This window comes from Musa acuminata, chromosome BXJ1-6 (genome assembly GCF_036884655.1).
Source record: "Musa acuminata AAA Group cultivar baxijiao chromosome BXJ1-6, Cavendish_Baxijiao_AAA, whole genome shotgun sequence".
Classification (NCBI taxonomy): Eukaryota; Viridiplantae; Streptophyta; class Magnoliopsida; order Zingiberales; family Musaceae; genus Musa; species Musa acuminata.
This window is the reverse complement of record NC_088332.1, coordinates 8031405-8050075: the sequence shown is the minus strand read 5'-3', so window position 1 is coordinate 8050075 and position 18671 is coordinate 8031405. Positions and strand designations below refer to the sequence as shown.

General features: G+C 45.7%; 3 protein-coding genes and 1 long non-coding RNA gene across 4 annotated transcripts; all 4 read left to right on the top strand.

The window, feature by feature from the left end:
- The first annotated feature begins 1417 nt into the window (after positions 1-1417).
- LOC135676016 (curcumin synthase 2-like) lies at positions 1418-3398 on the top strand. The gene is made up of 2 exons (XM_065186762.1): positions 1418-2019; positions 2180-3398. The coding sequence occupies exons 1-2, from the start codon at positions 1752-1754 to the stop codon at positions 3169-3171; spliced, it is 1260 nt and encodes a 419-aa protein (XP_065042834.1). The 5' UTR covers positions 1418-1751; the 3' UTR covers positions 3172-3398.
- Positions 3399-4187: 789 nt separating this feature from the next.
- On the top strand, positions 4188-8234 carry LOC103987345 (uncharacterized). The gene is made up of 4 exons (XM_009405623.3): positions 4188-4240; positions 4557-5240; positions 6408-6845; positions 7800-8234. The coding sequence occupies exons 2-4, from the start codon at positions 4613-4615 to the stop codon at positions 7964-7966; spliced, it is 1233 nt and encodes a 410-aa protein (XP_009403898.2). The 5' UTR covers positions 4188-4240; positions 4557-4612; the 3' UTR covers positions 7967-8234.
- A 4232-nt stretch (positions 8235-12466) lies between these two features.
- Positions 12467-12931, top strand: LOC135675416 (bZIP transcription factor 11-like). The gene has a single exon (XM_065185569.1). The coding sequence runs from the start codon at positions 12467-12469 to the stop codon at positions 12929-12931; it is 465 nt and encodes a 154-aa protein (XP_065041641.1).
- A 2360-nt stretch (positions 12932-15291) lies between these two features.
- Positions 15292-17100, top strand: LOC103987342 (uncharacterized). Its single transcript, XR_010514105.1, has 3 exons — positions 15292-15938; positions 16227-16282; positions 16651-17100. It is a non-coding gene; the product is annotated as an uncharacterized LOC103987342 (long non-coding RNA).
- The last annotated feature ends 1571 nt before the right edge of the window (positions 17101-18671 follow it).

The following is an 18671-nucleotide window of genomic DNA, read 5'->3' as shown; positions in this document are numbered from 1 at the left end:
TTAGTCGGACCTCAAGTTTTGTGGACCCTCACTGTAAAATGGGATCCGTAAGCTCCAAAATCGAAAGCCCGAAACGGGTAAAAGACTACATATCTTCTAATATGACTCTCCCATTAACATTCATCCAAAATAATTAGGTTTTTAATAATCAATGACTATTATCTATGAGTTTAAAGACGTATTAATTTTTTTTCTGATTTATCATCATACTGTTAATAGTTGATTTAAACAGATATAAATACTTATAGTTTATGATAAGGGCAAAAATAACAATATGACACGCCACGTCGTCAGCCACGCCAGGTGGACGCAGTGCCCAAGAAAGCTAGCATTAAGGCGGACTTGACGTGTGCCAATGTCACCAGCCCTCAGCCAACAATCTCAATATTTGACCCCGTGCGCTCGGTCGGGGTACGGAAGCACGTCGACCGAGGCTCGTCCATACCCTACTGTAACCCGATTCTTCACGCGACCCCAGTGGCAATATCAGACACCACGCGTGGTATTATCCTGCCCCTGTAAGCAGGCACATCAGGTAACATCAAACTCATCTATAAATATCCCGGAGTTCTAAACGAAGGGGAGGGAAACTTCGACTCCAACGAAACTACGACTTCGACTACTCCCCTAAAACCCACTCCACAATCGCTAACTTAATCGTCGGAGGGGTCGGGCTGAGCCACCGACCTGACCTTTGTGCAGGTACGAAGACCACGTCTCGCCAGGACACCGAGCGAGGGGCCATCTCCCGGACGAGCCCACGATCCCGTATGCGACCGCCAACGCTGACGTTCGTCGAAACCCTCTAAAGGGTCCCCTCGTCAATCGGGTCCGAACCAAGTCGCGTCAATCCCGAGGCCACGGTTAAAAGTTGTTTACACTAACAGATTCAAAAAATTTCTCGTCCTATGTGATGTGATGCTCTCTCTAACCAAGCTTAATTTGCACGCAAGATTATGCCGATAGAAACCTTACGAGAAAGATTTGAAGGGTTGCTATCACCTATGCCGATAGTGCATCGTAGGAAAAGGACTAAAGTTCTAATTTTGGGAGTTAAATATTGTTTTCCTCGCAAGCTGCATGTCACCCACTCGACCAAAAAGAAGTTGAAAAGGACAAAGAAAACCTCCTTTTTCTTCTTTTTTTGGTCAATCATAACCATAATGTGTTTGGTGGTCCGTCGTGGAAATTGACCCGAGTGACAGCCATAGTACCAACCTGCTCAACTGTGACCCTCTTCCTCGACAATTTTCCTTTGTTGCATCAATCCACGAATGCAATACGTTGTAGTTGCATCAGCAAATCCCAAGAGGATACGTTACGTGTCCGTCAAATGGATTGGTTGGTCATGCGTGCTCCTCTTCCTTGAGTGGCTTCCCTTCTTTTTATATGTTCGATGATTGCTCTCGATATCTGTGCGTGGTGGTTGCATTCAGAAATCTGCGGACCGGTGACGGGAACGGCGTGCTCGTCCGCAACAGAGGGAGTTGGTGGCGACACATCAGCCTGCGTTAAAGGACCTGTAATGAACAGAAGGCTCGCTCGTCAGGAACAGAGGAGACACAGAAGCGCGGCCGCTCAAAGGCCTATTCTTTGGATAAGATTTCATGAAGAATAGTGCTCCTACTGCCACATTTACTACTACTGTCGCATGAACAGTGCAGTACTTCGAACTCGAACCAATAACCTGAACCCCCGTAAGAGAGAAGGGGTAGCGTTCCTCTTTATATAGCCGACGAACGGGAGCACTTATGCCTCGTCTTCCCGCTTCCCCCTTGAACTCAACCCATCATCGGCGATTGCATACCTGCTGCCGGCCGATTCCTTCCGAGTTTGCAGATATGGGCAGCTTCCACGCCATACGCAAGGCGCAGAGAGCTCAAGGTCCGGCCACCATCATGGCCATCGGCACCGCCAATCCTCCCAACCTCTACGAGCAGAGCACGTACCCGGACTACTACTTCCGCGTCACCAACTCCGAGCAGAAGCAGGATCTGAAGCACAAGTTCCGTCGTATCTGTAAGACCCTGATCTCTACAAATCTAGCATACCATCCTTGGAAGAAGAATAATGAACGATTACCTCCTTCTTCATCTTTGCCTCGAGTGATTTGCTGTGTTCAAAATTCAAAGGCGACCCTAACTATCGTATCCAACCGTATGCTATATGTTCCGTGCAGGCGAGAAGACCATGGTGAAGCGGCGCTACCTGCATCTCACCGAGGCGATCCTCAAGGAGAGGCCGAAACTGTGCTCCTACATGGAGCCATCTTTCGACGACCGGCAGGAGATCGTGGTGGAGGAGGTGCCCAAGCTGGCTAAGGAAGCCGCCGCCAAGGCCATCAACGAGTGGGGCCGCCCCAACTCCGACATCACCCACTTGGTCTTCTGTTCCATCAGCGGCATCGACATGCCCGGCGCCGATTACCGCCTCGCAAAGCTCCTTGGCCTGCCGTTGTCTGTCAACCGGATCATGCTCTACGGCCAGGCCTGCCATATGGGCGCCGCCATGCTTCGCATCGCCAAGGACATCGCCGAGAACAACAGAGGGGCGCGCGTGCTCGTGGTGTCCTGCGAGATCACCGTCCTCAGCTTCCGGGGTCCGGACGAGCACGACTTTCAGGCGCTCGCAGGGCAGGCGGGATTCGGAGACGGGGCGGCCGCCGTCATCGTCGGGGCGGAGCCCGTCCAAGGCGTCGAGAAGCCGATCTACGAGATCATGTCGGCCACGCAAGTGACGGTACCGGAGAGCGAGAAAGCCGTCGGAGGCCACCTCAGGGAGGTCGGCCTCACCTTCCACTTCTTCAACCAGCTGCCCATGATCATCGCCGACAACATCGATAAAAGCCTATCGGAGGCTTTCGAGCCTCTGGGGATCACCGACTGGAATGACGTCTTCTGGGTGGCGCACCCTGGGAACTGGTCGATCATGGACGCTATCGAGGTCAAGCTGGGGCTGCAGCAGGAGAAGCTCAGCACGGCGCGGCATGTGTTCGCCGAGTACGGGAACATGCAGAGCGCCACTGTCTACTTCGTGATGGACGAGGTGAGGAAGCGGTCGGTGACGGAGGGGCGGGCGACCACCGGATACGGACTAGAGTGGGGTGTGCTCTTCGGGTTTGGCCCGGGGCTCACCATCGAGACCGTGGTGCTTCGCAGCGTGCCGCTCTAGGATTCTCGATGGAGCCTTAATCAACGATGTCCCTCCCGGCATGCGAGTAATCCATCTGGTATCTTCTCTCACGTTTAATCATCCTTCCTTCCTTTCTCTCAGTATGTATTTGTAGGAGAAAAAGGAAAGGAAACGCGATGTGAGTCTGTAAAATAAGGTTGTGTTTTGTCATCTAATTTTCCTCAGATCTGATTGGAGCCAACGTCGTCCGGACGACGAATCATATACATACCAGTCCAGAATTAGTTTCATGCTTAACCGAGAGAGGTCATAGTTCAATAAGCAGAGGGGGTAGGCTCAAAAGGAGAGCATTATTAGAAGCAATATATTTCAGCCATCCACATAGAATAAGGAATCAAACATTCAGCAAGTATTATTCCAGATATGCAATCAATCATCTACGAAACCTTTCTGGGAGATGTGATGTCGGGACCTGATCCGGGACACTTGGTTTTATCGTAGCCTCCTCAAACACGTTTGTTATGACGTGATTTGGTCCACCCATTGCCGTTCGATGTGGTGCCTTTGTGCGTGACGCTTGGCATCCAATTCTGCCACGGATACGTGCTGGTCGACGTTAAATGTGCTTGGGATTTGGTCATGCCATGCGTGAGCATGCGTTTTCCTCCGAACTCACATGCTCGGGAATACATCACGACCGACTCGCTTCCGCTACCTGACTTCCGATTCGGTGGAAATGGGATTTTACGGAGCCTTCCAGAGCTTTCCCACGCGTCACCGGTCACCCAAAAAGCCGCGAGATTCCCGTTGAGTGTGGCCACAAAATAGAGACGTCAAAGGCGGCGTACCCAAACGAACCCGCTTTATCTTGTCCGCTAATCCTGAGAGACACTCACCGCAAGCGGGTGGATAAGCGTGTAATCCACCGAGTGTCTTGGAAACCAAGTGCGTTTGAGTCTTGCCCATGTGGTGAATCTTTTCGTTGTCTCTTTCGTGTTCCGTATCCCCCGTCTCATTAACGAGTTTTTTTTTTGTTATTCGATTTATTTATTGCCCGCCAGCCTTGGGAAGAAGGCACGGACTAGGGCTTCAACGGGGGCGCCTCGAGGTGATTCTCTCTCCCGAAATTTCTCCATGGTTCCCTCTTCTTGGTGTATAATCCTCCAATTTTAGGGTCAATTTACCAGCTAGATTTCGCTTTTGCGTCGTCTCCCGATCCATACATCCCCGAATCCGACCTGGTTGCTACCTCGATTGCAAACCCAGTGCCCTATTTTAAGATCGTTCCGTATTTGAGCGTGAACCCTTCTTGCTTCGATTTTAGGGTTTTGGATCGGCAACGCAGGGATAACCTCGGATGTATGTGTAGGAAATGGATTCGCAGGCGAGTCGGTTTCTTATTTGATCAGCTCTCTGTGGTACAGGGCTTCCGCGATCCCAGAGCTGAGGGGCTTCACCGTCTTGGTTTCTCGTCGTAACGATGCCGACCTTCACCGCGATCGCTTTGGAAAGACTTTTGGAGCCTGCGTCTCGTGACCCTGCTCCGAAGCCGCCACCGGCGCCTATTAAGGTGGGGACGGCGGCGCGATTAACGACGATAAAGGATAGCATTGCTCTGCCCAACATTTCGCCTGCCCTCTATGCCACCCCAAAAAGCACTCCGCTGCCGGATTCCCCTACGTCATTTCCTCCGGAGTCACCGTACATGATCAATCATAAAAGACGTGGCCCTCGTCTCGCCAAGAGCTTCTTGCAGAACGATGCTAGTGACGGACAACCGAACCAGTATGAGGTTGAGCAGAAGGTTGAAGCGGTGAGTGGAAACGGGCGTGATCCAGAGGAGCACAAACCCCGGGATGCACATACAGATCAGGTTGGATCGGTCGTGGATAAATTTAGTGGGGGGAAGCTGCAGGATGCAAGTTTGGATAAAGGGATGGTTGGAGCTGAGGGAACAATAAAGCTTGTTTCTGATGACCCTGAAAGAGATGAGGATGCTCAGGATTTCTTTGACATACGGAGTACTGCCAGCAATTCTGAAGTTGATGATAGTTATGGTCGATGGAAACCTGGTACCCCTTTGGGGGAGTATTATGATGCTCTTGAAGGTATATTTTACTTATTATTACCGTGATTGTTATTCTCTTCTTTTCTGTTATATGTAGGCTTTGAATTTTTACAGAGTTATTATGCCATTTGAATATTTCAACTGTGACAAACTTATGATTTATATGCTTGATTGATTAACCAGATTTCAGAGTTATTATCTGAGAGCTTAAACACAGTTGAACATACAGCATCTCTATTTGGCCTCTTTTTCATTTTCCTTACACTATGTCCTTTTTCCCTATTCTTTATTTCTTCGCTGGATTTTTAAACAATGAAAGAATTGAAGAAACATCTTGTGACACCTTTGTCTAGCTTCATTAAGGGCTGATTGATCTGAAAACTGAGGATAATATGGAAGGGAAAACTTTCATCAAAGAACATTCAATATTCTAGGAGAAATATGATTTGTAGAAAATAACATTCTGGTAATCTTTAGATTGAAGAAGTTTTTCATACATGCCTAAATTCTAGAAAACAAACTTTTGGCACCTGACAATGTAACATTTGCATCATTTTTTTTCCAGTCATAGATTGTACACGTTTTCTATTTCGTCTTTGTCACATAAGGATGTATGCACTGCTAATTGCCACCATGTTTAGATGACATGAACAAGAAGATCCATGGGAAATCATATGCAAAAATACGTGGAACATCTGTTTCTTGTTTTCCATAGTAGGAACACGGTTGGGATTAATAAGTATTTGTTGATGCCATCTCAATAAGCGCAATAGGATACCACACCAGTGTTTGCTATACCTGAATAATATGAAGTCACTAACTAAAACTTCTTCTAGTTCATGAACTTTGTTGAACCACATTTATGTGGACAGAAATGATGTTCCTCCTTTAGTTATTTATGTAGAAATTCATCTTTGGTCATTATACCGCAAAGAAAATGTGTCTGTGTTTTTTGGTTGGACTAGGATAAAAAACTACTCTAAATCATCGGCTTAGTTCTTTTCTTTTATTTTTATGATCAAACAAGTCCTTGTTTGAGCTTCAATTTCATATCTCGATTGTATAAGGTGGCACCACATCTATTTATGTAACCATGGTCAATGCCAGAGTCTCTCGATTATGTTAGATTTCTACACTAAGCACAATTTGATGTATATTTAACTGAATCAGAAAATATGACTTATTCTATTTCCTTTCATTGTTGTAGAGATTTCTAGTGATGGTACATCACAATCTTCCTATCGGAACATTGAAGATGAACTGCGTGAGATGAGGCTTAGTTTATTGATGGAAATACAGAAGCGGAAGCAAGCTGAAGAAGAACTGGAGAATTTGCAAAACCACTGGCACAGGCTCTCTCATCATCTGTCGCTTGTAGGTTTTAGCCTTCCTCTTCCTCCGATTGCCACTGAGGATATGGGTGCACAGGTAAACTTGGATCCTGCAGAGGAGTTGTCCCGACAGATAGTTGTTGCACGCTCTGTGGCTGATGCTGTCGGGCGGGGTTGCGCCCGTGCTGAGGTTGAATCAAAGATGGAATCCCAAATTTCATCAAAGAATTTTGAGATCGCTAGGTTATTGGATCGACTCCATTATTATGAAGCTGCAAATAGAGAAATGTCTCGGTGGAATCAAGAGGCAGTCGGTGAGAAGCTGAACTTTATTATTAATTATTTTATTTCTTTTATCTCACTGATGTTTGACTTTGTGAAACAGTCTGAAATGATTTATTTGTTTTCATTCGTGCACTCTATTGTTTTGCTTTCTAGTCATCATGTCTTTGCTTTATAATTGATGCATATGAAAATTATATAAATAGACCAGCGTGGTTGGGCTTTGTTAGGTATGAGTGGCAACATCTGCTACATTGAGATTGATATAGTTTGGAATCTGATGGTGGATGGAAACTTTCTTTAGTTTCTGGAGAACTTACCTATTTGGCCTTGTCTTTCTTTAATTTCTCAGTATATAGTTCTTGCTCATCAGCATAGAGCTGTGTGGTGAAACACAAGAAAGGAAAATATATTCTATTTTTGTGGAATTTGAAACCTAGATTTAAACTTGTATTAACTTGAAGTTAGTGATAAACATATAAACAAAGGTATGCCTGGAGTGGTAATTCAATTATTTTCTTCTTGTTCCTTTTTTTTTAGGCTTTATGCAAAATATTTAATGGAAGTGCCTGGAACCACGGTAGCATCGAGATATAGTCATAGTTTTCTATGAAGCTGTTTAATCTCTTTTTTCTTGCTTACACATGTTAGCTTTTTATGTGATGTCTTGCTTTTAGTGCTTATTCATTGTTTGATGGATGTTAACTAGCTAGAGCTAATTTTTAGGTTCAAAGCAGGTCATATTTTATTCATATGTGATAATTGAACTGACTGCATGGATGCTGACTTTTTGAAGTATTGTTGTTCTCACGTGCTGACTTACTTGAACCCATTGCCCTCGGGAAGAAACCCATATGTGCAACCTATTAAAGTCATAAGATTTGAACAAACGATGCTGACTATAAGCTAAGAAAACAAGCATTTATAAGTAATAAGAAAAAAAAAAGCATTCCTCGTTTTGATCATTGCTAACACCTGTGATGCAGGACTGGCACGACAACAAAGCATCAAGCGCAGGAGACGGCAGAGGTGGTTTTGGAGCTCAATTTGTGTCGCTATTACCCTTGGTGGTGCTGCCATTGCTTGGTCCTATCTTCCTTCACCAAGGCCAAATCCCCCAGATGGTGATCTGACAACTGGTTCTGAACAATGAAGGAAAGACAAATCACAATAATCAGCTTAGTCGATAGAATTTTTCTTCTAACAAAAAGTTCATATTTATAGTTGAAGGTGTATAAGATCTGCAAGATTTCTGCCCTACTGGCCCGCAGTTTTGATCTCTTGTTTCTCTGTCGTTTGTTTCCGTGTGGGTCATTTTTGTTCAGTATTACGCCCCACTAGTTTCCGGCTGCTACATATTAGCTGCTTTGCAGCTAAAACTGAATAATAATTTTGATAATAATACAAAAGAACATTTTGGATGGATGGTTTTGCATTTGTTCTCGGATTCAAGTTAAATGGGAAAGGAGGCATTTGGGTGGACTGTTACTGATTGCTGATCCATATACAAGAGAGACAGAGGCTTTCAAAACCTAATTATAAAAGGTTTCCTTAATAGCTAAATAAATCACGTTGATTGCTTTGCATTTTGAATTTAAAGCAGCTTCGGATTCGTATGGCATTTGCTTCCTGCTTCGAATTATTACATAATTATTCGAAAATCACGTAGACTAGGAAAATGAACCGATGGGCCCCGCGGTGGCCCCACCTAGTGCATTACCTTGAACCCCAGTCGCGTGGTAGGTTGGTTTGGGTCACGCGGGTTGGGATAGGAGCAATGGCCAAACGACCCATTGGGCTTAGCAATATAGAGTTCCTCATCGGTTGGGCTGGCCTCCAGCTTGTTAAGAGCTCGACATCTAGTGCACAGCTGGCGTGCATTCCTCGATTTGGATCACGGAGGTGCCAACGACGGAGGGCCATGGGCAAGCCACAGGGAGCTAAAAAGATGATCCAATCCAAGAAATCCAAGAAAATATTGATTGGTGGGCGAGTTTGTGCGATGGCGGGGGCCGGGCGGCACCGTCACCGCCTTGTGTTTTTGTCCTGAGGGGAGCGGTCTTCTCGGATGGCAAAGCACCAAAGCTGTGCTGCGGTCGGCGTGCGTCCATTGGGATCTCTGCATGCAATTAATTGACACCGCCTTCCTCTTTTCACTGGCGTCAGCCGGACAAGTGCACACGTCGCGATGTAAATGTGCAGGTTCGAGTCTCGTCGTCTTTTTCCTCGGGCACTGAAAAGGAGAGGGTTGTGGGACGGTGTGGCAAGTTGGAAAAGGTCCAATGAATTCCTACGAATGAAATCTGAAATAAAGTTTCTCCAAGGATATCTATTTCCGTGTCGCGCTTCCCATTCTCCAGCCTTCTCTCACTCCCTCTTTCCAGAACAACTAAATTCTAAAGCGAAAGCAATAAAAATCCTCAAGAACCGCGCCCATGACTGAAGCCAATGATCGGAAGCGCAGGCACCGACGCAGAGCACAGTGAAAACCTGAGTCGTAACATGATTAGTCCTGTTTGGCAAAACAACCATTATCGTGAGCGTAGAGCATCGACTTCGACCCCCCACCTTCTTTGGAATCAACAGCACAAGCACCTAATTATATTGTGTACACAAGAAACGGGACAAACCATGAGGAATGCCCAATGCCACCCCTGATCTCTTTTCTCTGACCGGCGTCGCCGAGTGCACCCACCATATGGACGCACTGAAAGCTCGCTAGCTCTCTATTTGCTTCGAAGCAAAAGGCAGGGGCTTGAACACATCCGTCTCTCTATTTTGAGGTCGTTTTAATTATTACTGGAGTCCACCTCACTTTTTCGAGATGACAAGAGACCGACAGTGAATCGGAAGAAACTGTGATCGAATTGCTTGTGCAGCCACCAATTTTCTCTTCCTTGGTCGGTGGGATAGGCGAGGAGGCGGAAGCTTCCTTCCTTGGATGGCTGAGTGCAGTGAAGTCGACAAGCCCACTACCGAGGGCACTGAAGGATGTAGCAGGAAGAAAGACGAAGGTGTGCAGTGGCTCTCAACACTATCAAGTGGGTACACAAGGGGAACTTTTTACTTTCTCGAGTTCATCGATTGGTTCCTCGGAAACTGCAACCAAAGGGAAGTGGCAAAAACAGTCATCCGTATCGTACATGAAATGCAAGACAAATATGTATATATATAACACCAAATGGTAAATTGGGTGGAGTACTAATGCCATGGCACTAAAGCTGCCTGCCCCTCGTGATGAAGATGATGACGATGAAGCATCTTTCGCCCACGCTTTCCTGCAAGGAAGGCTACTCTATGCCAGTAGTACTTGCAGCCAACCGAGTCAGAGACCAATTCACATGCATGAACGGAAGCTCAGGTTGATGCTATTCGAAGTGGGAGATCATCGAGCGTGACGCCATGTGGTGAAAGAATATCACGTGACACAGGAGGGACAGTAGTGCAGAATATTATATTCCATGACCACATGAAGTCGACAGAGATCTAACTCGAGAAACCACATTCCTATTTACACATGTTATATTGTCCTGACGGTACATGATCTTTCATCAAACTAAGTATCTGACGCCCATTCCACACTATCGCCGAAGCATCTTACTTCATCAACATTCCATGGGATATCGCCGGAGTTGGTAAAGAGCAGACGAAGGGTTCCACACTTATCATTAACGTACTGCTTAAGTTCAATGCTTTGAAAGATGGCGTGTGTGCGTGATATTGTAGATGGCCACTTGGTTCGTTAGAGCAAGAGCTTTGGAATTCACGGCACCTACAACGACAGCTGCCGGCGATTCTTCCAGCGCTCGGTGCAATGCATGCGAAGCTTGTCGCTGTTGATGTGTTACGTCAGAGCAAATGCTATGGGACGAATCATCAGCAGCGTCGAACGACTGCATATTCTTTGCCAATTTGCTTCGCCAAAGAAGAAAGAAACGTAGTATTATCATATATGTGCATGCGCGACCTTCGTCATCCGTGGCATTCGCCTTCGGCTCTATGACCTCGAAACGTGGGTAGAGATCCCCGGCCGATGATGATAAGACTATTATCCAAATTAAGCTGGCTGTTTCAATCCCTCGTGTCCCACGCAAATCGTATCGGCTGGTTCACAGGCTTTGTGGAGTTCCAGGATACGAGCCAGTCCTGCAGCCACCGAATATCGACATCTGCCACTTGCATCCTCCGACGAGCTGAGAGCACTCTGAAAAGACGTCTGGGACATAGCACGCCCTCCCATGGCCCTCACGAGGACGCATTCCCCCAACTTTCATGTACATGGAACCGGCCAATCGGATGGGAACCCATCCCTGAGATCCCCCCATCTTCTCCCTCGTGTGCCTTTTTTTGTTCTCTCTCTCTCTCTCTCTCTCTCTCTCTCTCTCTCTCTCTCTCTCTCTCTCTCTCTGTCTCCTTCTTTCTTTATTTATGACACAAATGAAAACAAAGGGAAGAGCTCATTCTACACGCATTCAGGCAGGCAATGAAGTTTAATATCTATCAAATTACAAGAGCCAATGATGCCGTGTATCTATCAAGAAAAACCGACATATAATTTGTGATGATTTAATCGTCCTGAGAAAAACAAAGCGATTAAATAAGCAACAGACACGGCAGGGAAGTCAGAACGGTTGATTAGTCGCACTGTGCTGTGCAGTGGTGGCCAGCTGGAATTGGAGTCTCGCGGAAGATCCATTCCACCCACACATGCCTCATCACCCCCGCCCAGTAGATTCCAAAACGTCTTTCCCTCTTTCCTTCCCTTTCCAAGTACATAAACAGACGCATGGGCCTTCTTTGTATTCTTCCATATAGTTCTTCGATATATGCATGCTACCTACTTGATTTGCTTCTATAAATCCCAGTTTCTTGGTCACCGAAGCCCTCTTCTCCTCTCCTCCCCTTTACACCACCCTTTTCTCCTTTTCCAGCTTCTCAAGTGCTCGCTTCCCCTGTTCATCTCTCCTATTCTCTTCCTCCTGTGTTCGACGTAAAAAATTGCTCGATCTCTTCCATCCATTCTGGTTTTCTTCTTCTTCTTCTTCTTCTTCTTCCTATGGTAGATTAAAAGGAGTTGTTGCGGGATCTTCTCTTGGAGTTTGGATTTTGATCCGCGCAAAACCGATGTTCTTCCTTAATCTAAGTTCTTCGTGACTGCTGGTGCCAAAAAATCGCTCCTTCTTCGAAAATCAATAACAAAATCTGATCTTGCTTGTTGAATCTCTCGTCTTCCGTTCTTATCTGTTCAGCCCTTGTTTCCTTCCTCTTGTCACATCACATGCAGCACAGGTTCGTCTTAATGTTTCTCTTAGATGACGCCTATCCTAAGTGAGATCCTGCTCTCGGGGTTTACGATAAATTCCACACTCAGGCGCAGGACGCACTTGGTTCAATCCTTATCCGTGGTGTTCCTTTACTGGTTCTACGTTTTCTCATGAACTTGTTCTGAAATCAGAGCATCTATATCTCTATATAGTTTTCTTTTTTTTCTATTGCCTGCTTATAATCTTCCGCTCAATTTCCATCTCCTGCTGCTCTTTGCATAATTCTCATTATTATTACATTATTAAAAAGAAGAAGAAGAAGAAGAAGAAGAAGAAGAAGAAACTTGTATAGTCCCGATCAGTTGAGCGAATACAGCTAGCTAGCTCTCATGGCCCCTCCCGGTGATACATCTTGTGGTTGGAGCCAGATTGGCAAGTCGCAGCCGGAGCAGGAGCAGGCTTTGATGAACCAGAGGAAGCAGAAGAGAATGGTGTCGAACCGGGAGTCGGCGCGCCGGTCCAGGATGAGGAAACAGAAGCATTTGGAGGATCTAACGGCTGAGGTGAGGCAGCTGAGGAAGGAGAACAGCCAGATCCTGACCGCCCTCAGCATCACCACGCAGCACTACGCGGAGATGGAAGCCCAGAACGCCGTGCTCAGGGCCCAAACCATGGAACTCGGTGCGACGCTGCAATCCCTGAACCAGATCCTAGTCCTACGCTGCATGCACGGCACTGACTGGGTTTCTGACGCATTTGGTGAGACGTCCGATAGCTTGGCGAGGACATGGAGCATGGTGGGTGAGAAGCAGCCCATTAGTACCGCCTCCTCTGACATGTTCCACTACTGTTAGACGAGGCCATAAGAGGGCGCTGTACGGCCTGCTCTATTGCTCCTACCCAACGCTGGTGTCAATCACTTCCCGTGTGCGATCGAATGCCGGAAAGTGTAGGTGAAATTGGCTTAAGAGAAGTAATGTATGTATGTATAGACGTATGTCCTGATTCATGTATCCGGAGCTAGTAAGCGTGATCCCTCGTAATGTTAGCTATCTGATTCTCTCTCTCTCTCTCTCTTCTCTCTCTCTCTCTCTCTCTCTCTCTCTTGTGTATATAATATAAACAAACATTCAGGTGCTCCAAGTTCCTTCATACGAAATCATTAAAACAATGTTAAACTATCTTTGGTAGGGTAATCGGGGAGGAAAGAAATTGTGTTTCTTTCACTCTGCAACACAATTTCGTCACTCGCCGTTCGTGGTTGTGGAATTGGTCGTCCGAGGGCTTAACTCGGCAGGGTGGAAGTTGTGATTTCGCAACACCTACGGTCGGCATAGCAGAGGGGTGCTATGATAACATGATGCCATCACTTACTTGTGTCTTCGTTCCTCCCTTAATTCGATCGGATTTGGCTGCACGCAAGGGAAACAACCGAAATGCTAGCGCTTCAATAATGTACATAGTGATTAAGACGTGCATGCGTGGGTGGGCACGGCTAATTCCACCTTCGATTGTCTATTGGATCATCGTAGTTCGGTCGAGGATTTCGAATGAAGCCACATCATTGGCAAAAGGACGAGCTTCTTCGGACTTTGATGCCGTGCTGATCGAGTTAGGATGAAAAGCTGATGGTGGTGGACAAGTGCTTATGGTTTGGTTGTATGTAGTTTATATTATATATTGGCCACTGGGAGCCTGCTGATTGATCAGGACAACGAAGGCAAACGTTTACCACAGTGTCTCGGAATCCTTTTGCATGTTGTCTAACAGTGGCGTCTGCAGGGCAGGCGTCGTTGTTGTTGGACGTCTTGTAGCTAGCAACAAAAAAGAAGACGGTGGTTTCCGATGACGGTTCGAAATATGGTGCATGTACGCTCTTTTCGTGTGGGCTGCTCTACACCGGACATTGGGACGTTCCCTGAATCGGCGACGACACGGTGCTCATCTAAGTCATGTAGGAGGAAGCATCTTCTTCGACTTCTGTCAAGTCTACCTTAGCACCATCCGAAGCTTAAAGGAAAGAAAGACATAAAGGAAAAGAAAATATCAGCTTCTGCATCTATATATGTAAGATTCGAGGACTAGTCGGGCCGATGCAAGCTTGTCTAGTATGCATGCAGGTACATTCCAGGCTCAGCCCACTGAGACGAAAGCCTGTCTAATATGCACGTTAAGGCAGGGTTGGGCAGCGGGTCTTTCCCTGATCGATCCACTTCCGCAAGCCACTTCATTGACCCGAACCCTGGAAGGTCCACCACCAGGTCTCCTACATCGTCGACGGCGAACACCGAGCCGGAGGACCTCGCTTAAACCACTCTCTCGAGGCTGCGATGCCTTCCCTTCCAAGTGTGTTTGTAAAGATTATCCCTTCTCGACTCTACAATTGTCAAGCTTCATTCTCGGTATTTGTTCTTCAAGTACACCATAGCCTCTCTCTCTGGACCATCTTGACCTGTGTCTGCTCAGGCTGAATGCATGTGTCCAGCCACATCCACCACCATTCTCTCTCTTACGGGAGCCCCTTTTATCTTTAACTAGCTAACCATTGTAGGATTCACAAAGATTTGCTTGTTGAGCCAGTTTATCCATTAATCTCGGTCTATAAAACGATTATTCCATTTGGTGGAATCCAGGAGTCGAGCTGCGCTCATCTCATGCGCCAAGCTATGCTCATGTCTATAAGCCAGTCATCATTTACAGAGCATGTTGTCGGGGTTACTTTACATGATACGATATAGTTTCTTCCATTCGGGATCACCAGCGGTGACGTGATTTTAATTACATTACTGCTGAGTCATCTGGGAGAGATAATTATGATGGTCAAAGTGCCCTTAATAAAACTACATTAAAGCTGGGCATTATGATACCATATCCCGGTAACTTTACACATTGTGGTGTCTGTCTTTATCCTCCACCATTGTCTTCTCATAGTGTGTGGTTGGTCCCATGTCCTTGTCGTGATCCATGATTTCGAGCACTACGCATCCACTAAGTTCATTTGTCCTCCTCTTGATTCCGGACATAACAATTCCAAAGGTTAAAGCGCGCCCGCCCCCACCCCCACCCCCACCCCCACCAACCCATCCCATCCTCTTTTATCTTCTTATATTGGCCTCGTTGCAGTAGCACTTCGAAGCCACTTTGTTGCCTGGGAAGCGCACTTCAGCTCTTATCATTATAATATCTTGGATGCAATATGTATCAACGTACTCCAGCAAGCAACTAATTAATGATGCAAGAGAAGAGGGTAGAGAAACTTGGGCTTTCCTTTTAAGCAAGCAAACAGTAGATGATCCTGCAAGTCAGCAGCTTTATTTTTTTTAGATGCTTATTATTATTGTGTGGTCGATGCCTTAATTCGAAGCCATATATGTTTCAGCGTTGCTGCATATCTCGATGATTTTTACGCGCTGCGGGAATCATCGTGGATATATGGATGGATAAAGAGAGTCGTCAATAATGGCCTTTAGTTTATAGGATAACATGGCCATCCACCAACTCTAATGACTACATTCTTAAAGCGGCTCCATGGAGAAAGTGCCGGCTCTCTACTTTTTCTGTTTTGATCATTTGGAGCTGAGAGTCCAGTGGGATTCGAATTGTCACGTATAAAGAATCGACTATCTAATCCTCCCCCACGACTTGTTGGCCAACCGATTACAGAAGAAGGTGCATCCTCCCTATTCAAACCGAAAGGAAGCCTTTGCTTCTTCTCTATATGCTCCTGAAGGAGAAGGCCACCCGAGGAAATAACTTGCGACAGGGAAGATAAGATCTTCATCATGGGCTTCATGGGAACGAAGCAGCTCGCTGTCCTCTCTCTTGTCATACTGGCTTCGCTTCCATCAACTGCACTGGCAGGTAGGTATCGTGCGATTTTCTACTACTAATTGCAGGCAGCTCTTATTTTCGTTGTGAAGCGCTTACAAATACGACAAGTACTACAGCAGATGCGGATAATCCAATACATATGTACAAGCATGCATGTCTTGTCTTCTATCTCTAGATTCTTAAATAATAGATCCTGAATGCTACTGCCGCAGCAGTAGCATGTCCTTCGAAGTGCAGAAATGTAGTAGGAAAAAGATAAAAATGGGTTATGTATTCTATGCATGCTTCTTTGTTTCTTCACTTCCATCGATTTTGCAGGGCGGCAGAGAAGACTTTATGGTAAATATGCAGCACCAGCGGGAGCGATAACGAAGGTATCGAGTAGAGAATTTGCGCTTTGTGTTTTCTTCTTCCACCCTCGCTGAGGTAATAAGTCGAGGCAACATTAGCCAAAACCTAATTAGTGATTTGAGCTCCTTATCATCGAGAAGAGATCATACATCTTAGGTCTGCAAGACACCATAGTGGTGGCTATGAAATCCGTTGAGAAGGAAAAGAGTATAGTACTAGCTAGTTGATGATCTATAATAACCTCATACGATCATGATATAGACATGGAAGGATTCGGGCAGAGACAAGATAAGCTAGCTCTACATTCTCTTTCGCCATATGAGTACTTACGCAGTGCTTTTATCTCCTCATACGTCCGTTGCTGACAAAGCTTTTGCATGCATGGCGGCAGGAATCAGCGAAGATTAATGAACCGCACCAGGAACAAGTCCTCATCGTTCGTTCCAGGATCCTCAAAATCAAGACAAATGATTATGGAAGCTATGATCCTTCTCCGTCTCTTTCCAAGCCTCCTTTCAAGCTCATACCAAACTGACCGACGTCGCTTGGTCCCGAGAAACAAATGGTTCGGTAATCAATCCATCAGTATATGTAATGCCATAGGTATAAGAACTTGGGGATGTTTCTTGTTGAAGTATAGGGTCCCTAGCTAGCTAGAGATGTATCGACTAGAGTTCTTGTCTTGAGACGCAGCTTAATCTGTGCTCCTGCTTCTTCTTCCGCTCCCGTATATGTCCATATATGTCATCCGTCTCGAGGCAAACTGCACTAAATGCTACAGTATATGCCGGTGATCTAAATATTCCACATGTAATAAAACTTTTCGCCTGCCATGCATGAACTCGATTACAGGCCTCTCTCCCCACTTCTTTTCTTTCTCCAATGAAGAAAAGCTGTACGTACTACCGGTTGATCTCTTCTCATGTGTCATGAAGTTAGCTCTCGTGGCCATTTGATATATCGCTGCATGCGCAGTCGGTGGGTAATTGCTGGATACAATCTCAGCATTGAGTTACACGAGGTTGACGAAAGAAAATATAGCACAACAAACGAATTGCTGTCGGAAGAAAACTCCATATGTCAACACCACCTGCGCACAGTTCTGATTCAACTCCGTACATCCGAATTCTTTACAGCATGCAAATGGAGGAGTAAATGAAGCCCTTGCGTCTACTATGTGCGTCCAGAAAACTCCAATTACATGTTGCTATACAAGCCCTTGCAGTGTAACTTGTCACCACTGTTTCACTCATCTGAACTCACCTGTGATACCCGTACGTTCTGAACCAAAACATCTGCAAGTGGCATTCAATCTTCGCCAGACAATGGACTTAATCTGCCGTGTTAATGCAATGTGGACACCCTCCTGCATGCGTTTCCACTAATCTTCACATTCCCCAAATCATCGTTATCGGATCAACTAGAAACAGATAAACCGCAAAAGATTCCACATCGCAAATGTTTTCCTGATTCCACCCAGTCTTCAAGTGATGTATGGAAAATATGTCAGCAAGAACTTTCTGGTGTATCATCTAAATTATAAAAGATTTCTAGGCGATCATATGGGAAGATAGTATTTGATGTCAAGGAGAGTGACAGAGATAAAGAAGTACTAACCTCTCTTAGATTGTGAACGTATGATCCAACTTATGTCAAGGATAAAGAAGCATGGTCAGTATCAGGAAGAATTAAACAAGCGAAAACACGATCCACTCTTCCCTTCACAACGTCACAGCTCGGTGCACCAAGTCTTCTCTGCCATGAAGCACTCACAGTACAATATGGTATTGCGTTTTCGTCCAATGCAGCTGCTTTTGCTGCAGGTCCGTCACCTCGGATCCTATTATGAGCTATAGCTGTTTTTGATGATCAGATTCATCTTCCCCTACAGATGACTGGAAGATTCATGAATCCACTGGCCCATACCTACTGCAATGCACTCATCTCAAACATCACAAATCTGGTTCAGTGATAACCCCAACTAGATTAGGTCGGATTTGTGATGTCTAATTGGCGATGTGGTCAAAAGTAAGAATTGGAGCCTGAGATATGAAAATGATCCACCGAGTCTCCTTATAAATGGATGGATTATTTGAATAAGCCATCCTGCATTAAGCAGTATATATGAATATGTGGATGCAGATGTTTTCAATAATTTTATTTATTTATCTTATTTCTAAAACCATTATCGGGGAAAAAAATATTTATCATTTTCTATATTTGTGCGGGCCACCACATAATTTTATATTGTTTCAACATCATTTGGTATTTACTTGTATCGTTCGAGTATCACTCGGATACGCGTGCTGGAAAATGATGGATATCGGTTGGTCGATAAGTCCTCGGCGAGCAAGGCTGAGTCACCCACCCGGGCCGACCTGAGGGTGAGCGAGACGCGGGCCCCCATCCAGC

Excerpts from the sequence above, each read along its gene's own strand:
- LOC135676016 (XM_065186762.1), top strand. The coding sequence starts at position 1,752 with ATGCCTCGTCTTCCCGCTTCCCCCTTGAACTCAACCCATCATCGGCGA. Across the intron at positions 2,020-2,179 it reads GCACAAGTTCCGTCGTATCT|GCGAGAAGACCATGGTGAAG; the intron begins GTAAGACCCTGA and ends TGTTCCGTGCAG.
- LOC103987345 (XM_009405623.3), top strand. The coding sequence starts at position 4,613 with ATGCCGACCTTCACCGCGATCGCTTTGGAAAGACTTTTGGAGCCTGCG. Across the intron at positions 5,241-6,407 it reads GTATTATGATGCTCTTGAAG|AGATTTCTAGTGATGGTACA; the intron begins GTATATTTTACT and ends TCATTGTTGTAG. Across the intron at positions 6,846-7,799 it reads GTGGAATCAAGAGGCAGTCG|GACTGGCACGACAACAAAGC; the intron begins GTGAGAAGCTGA and ends CCTGTGATGCAG.
- LOC135675416 (XM_065185569.1), top strand. The coding sequence starts at position 12,467 with ATGGCCCCTCCCGGTGATACATCTTGTGGTTGGAGCCAGATTGGCAAG.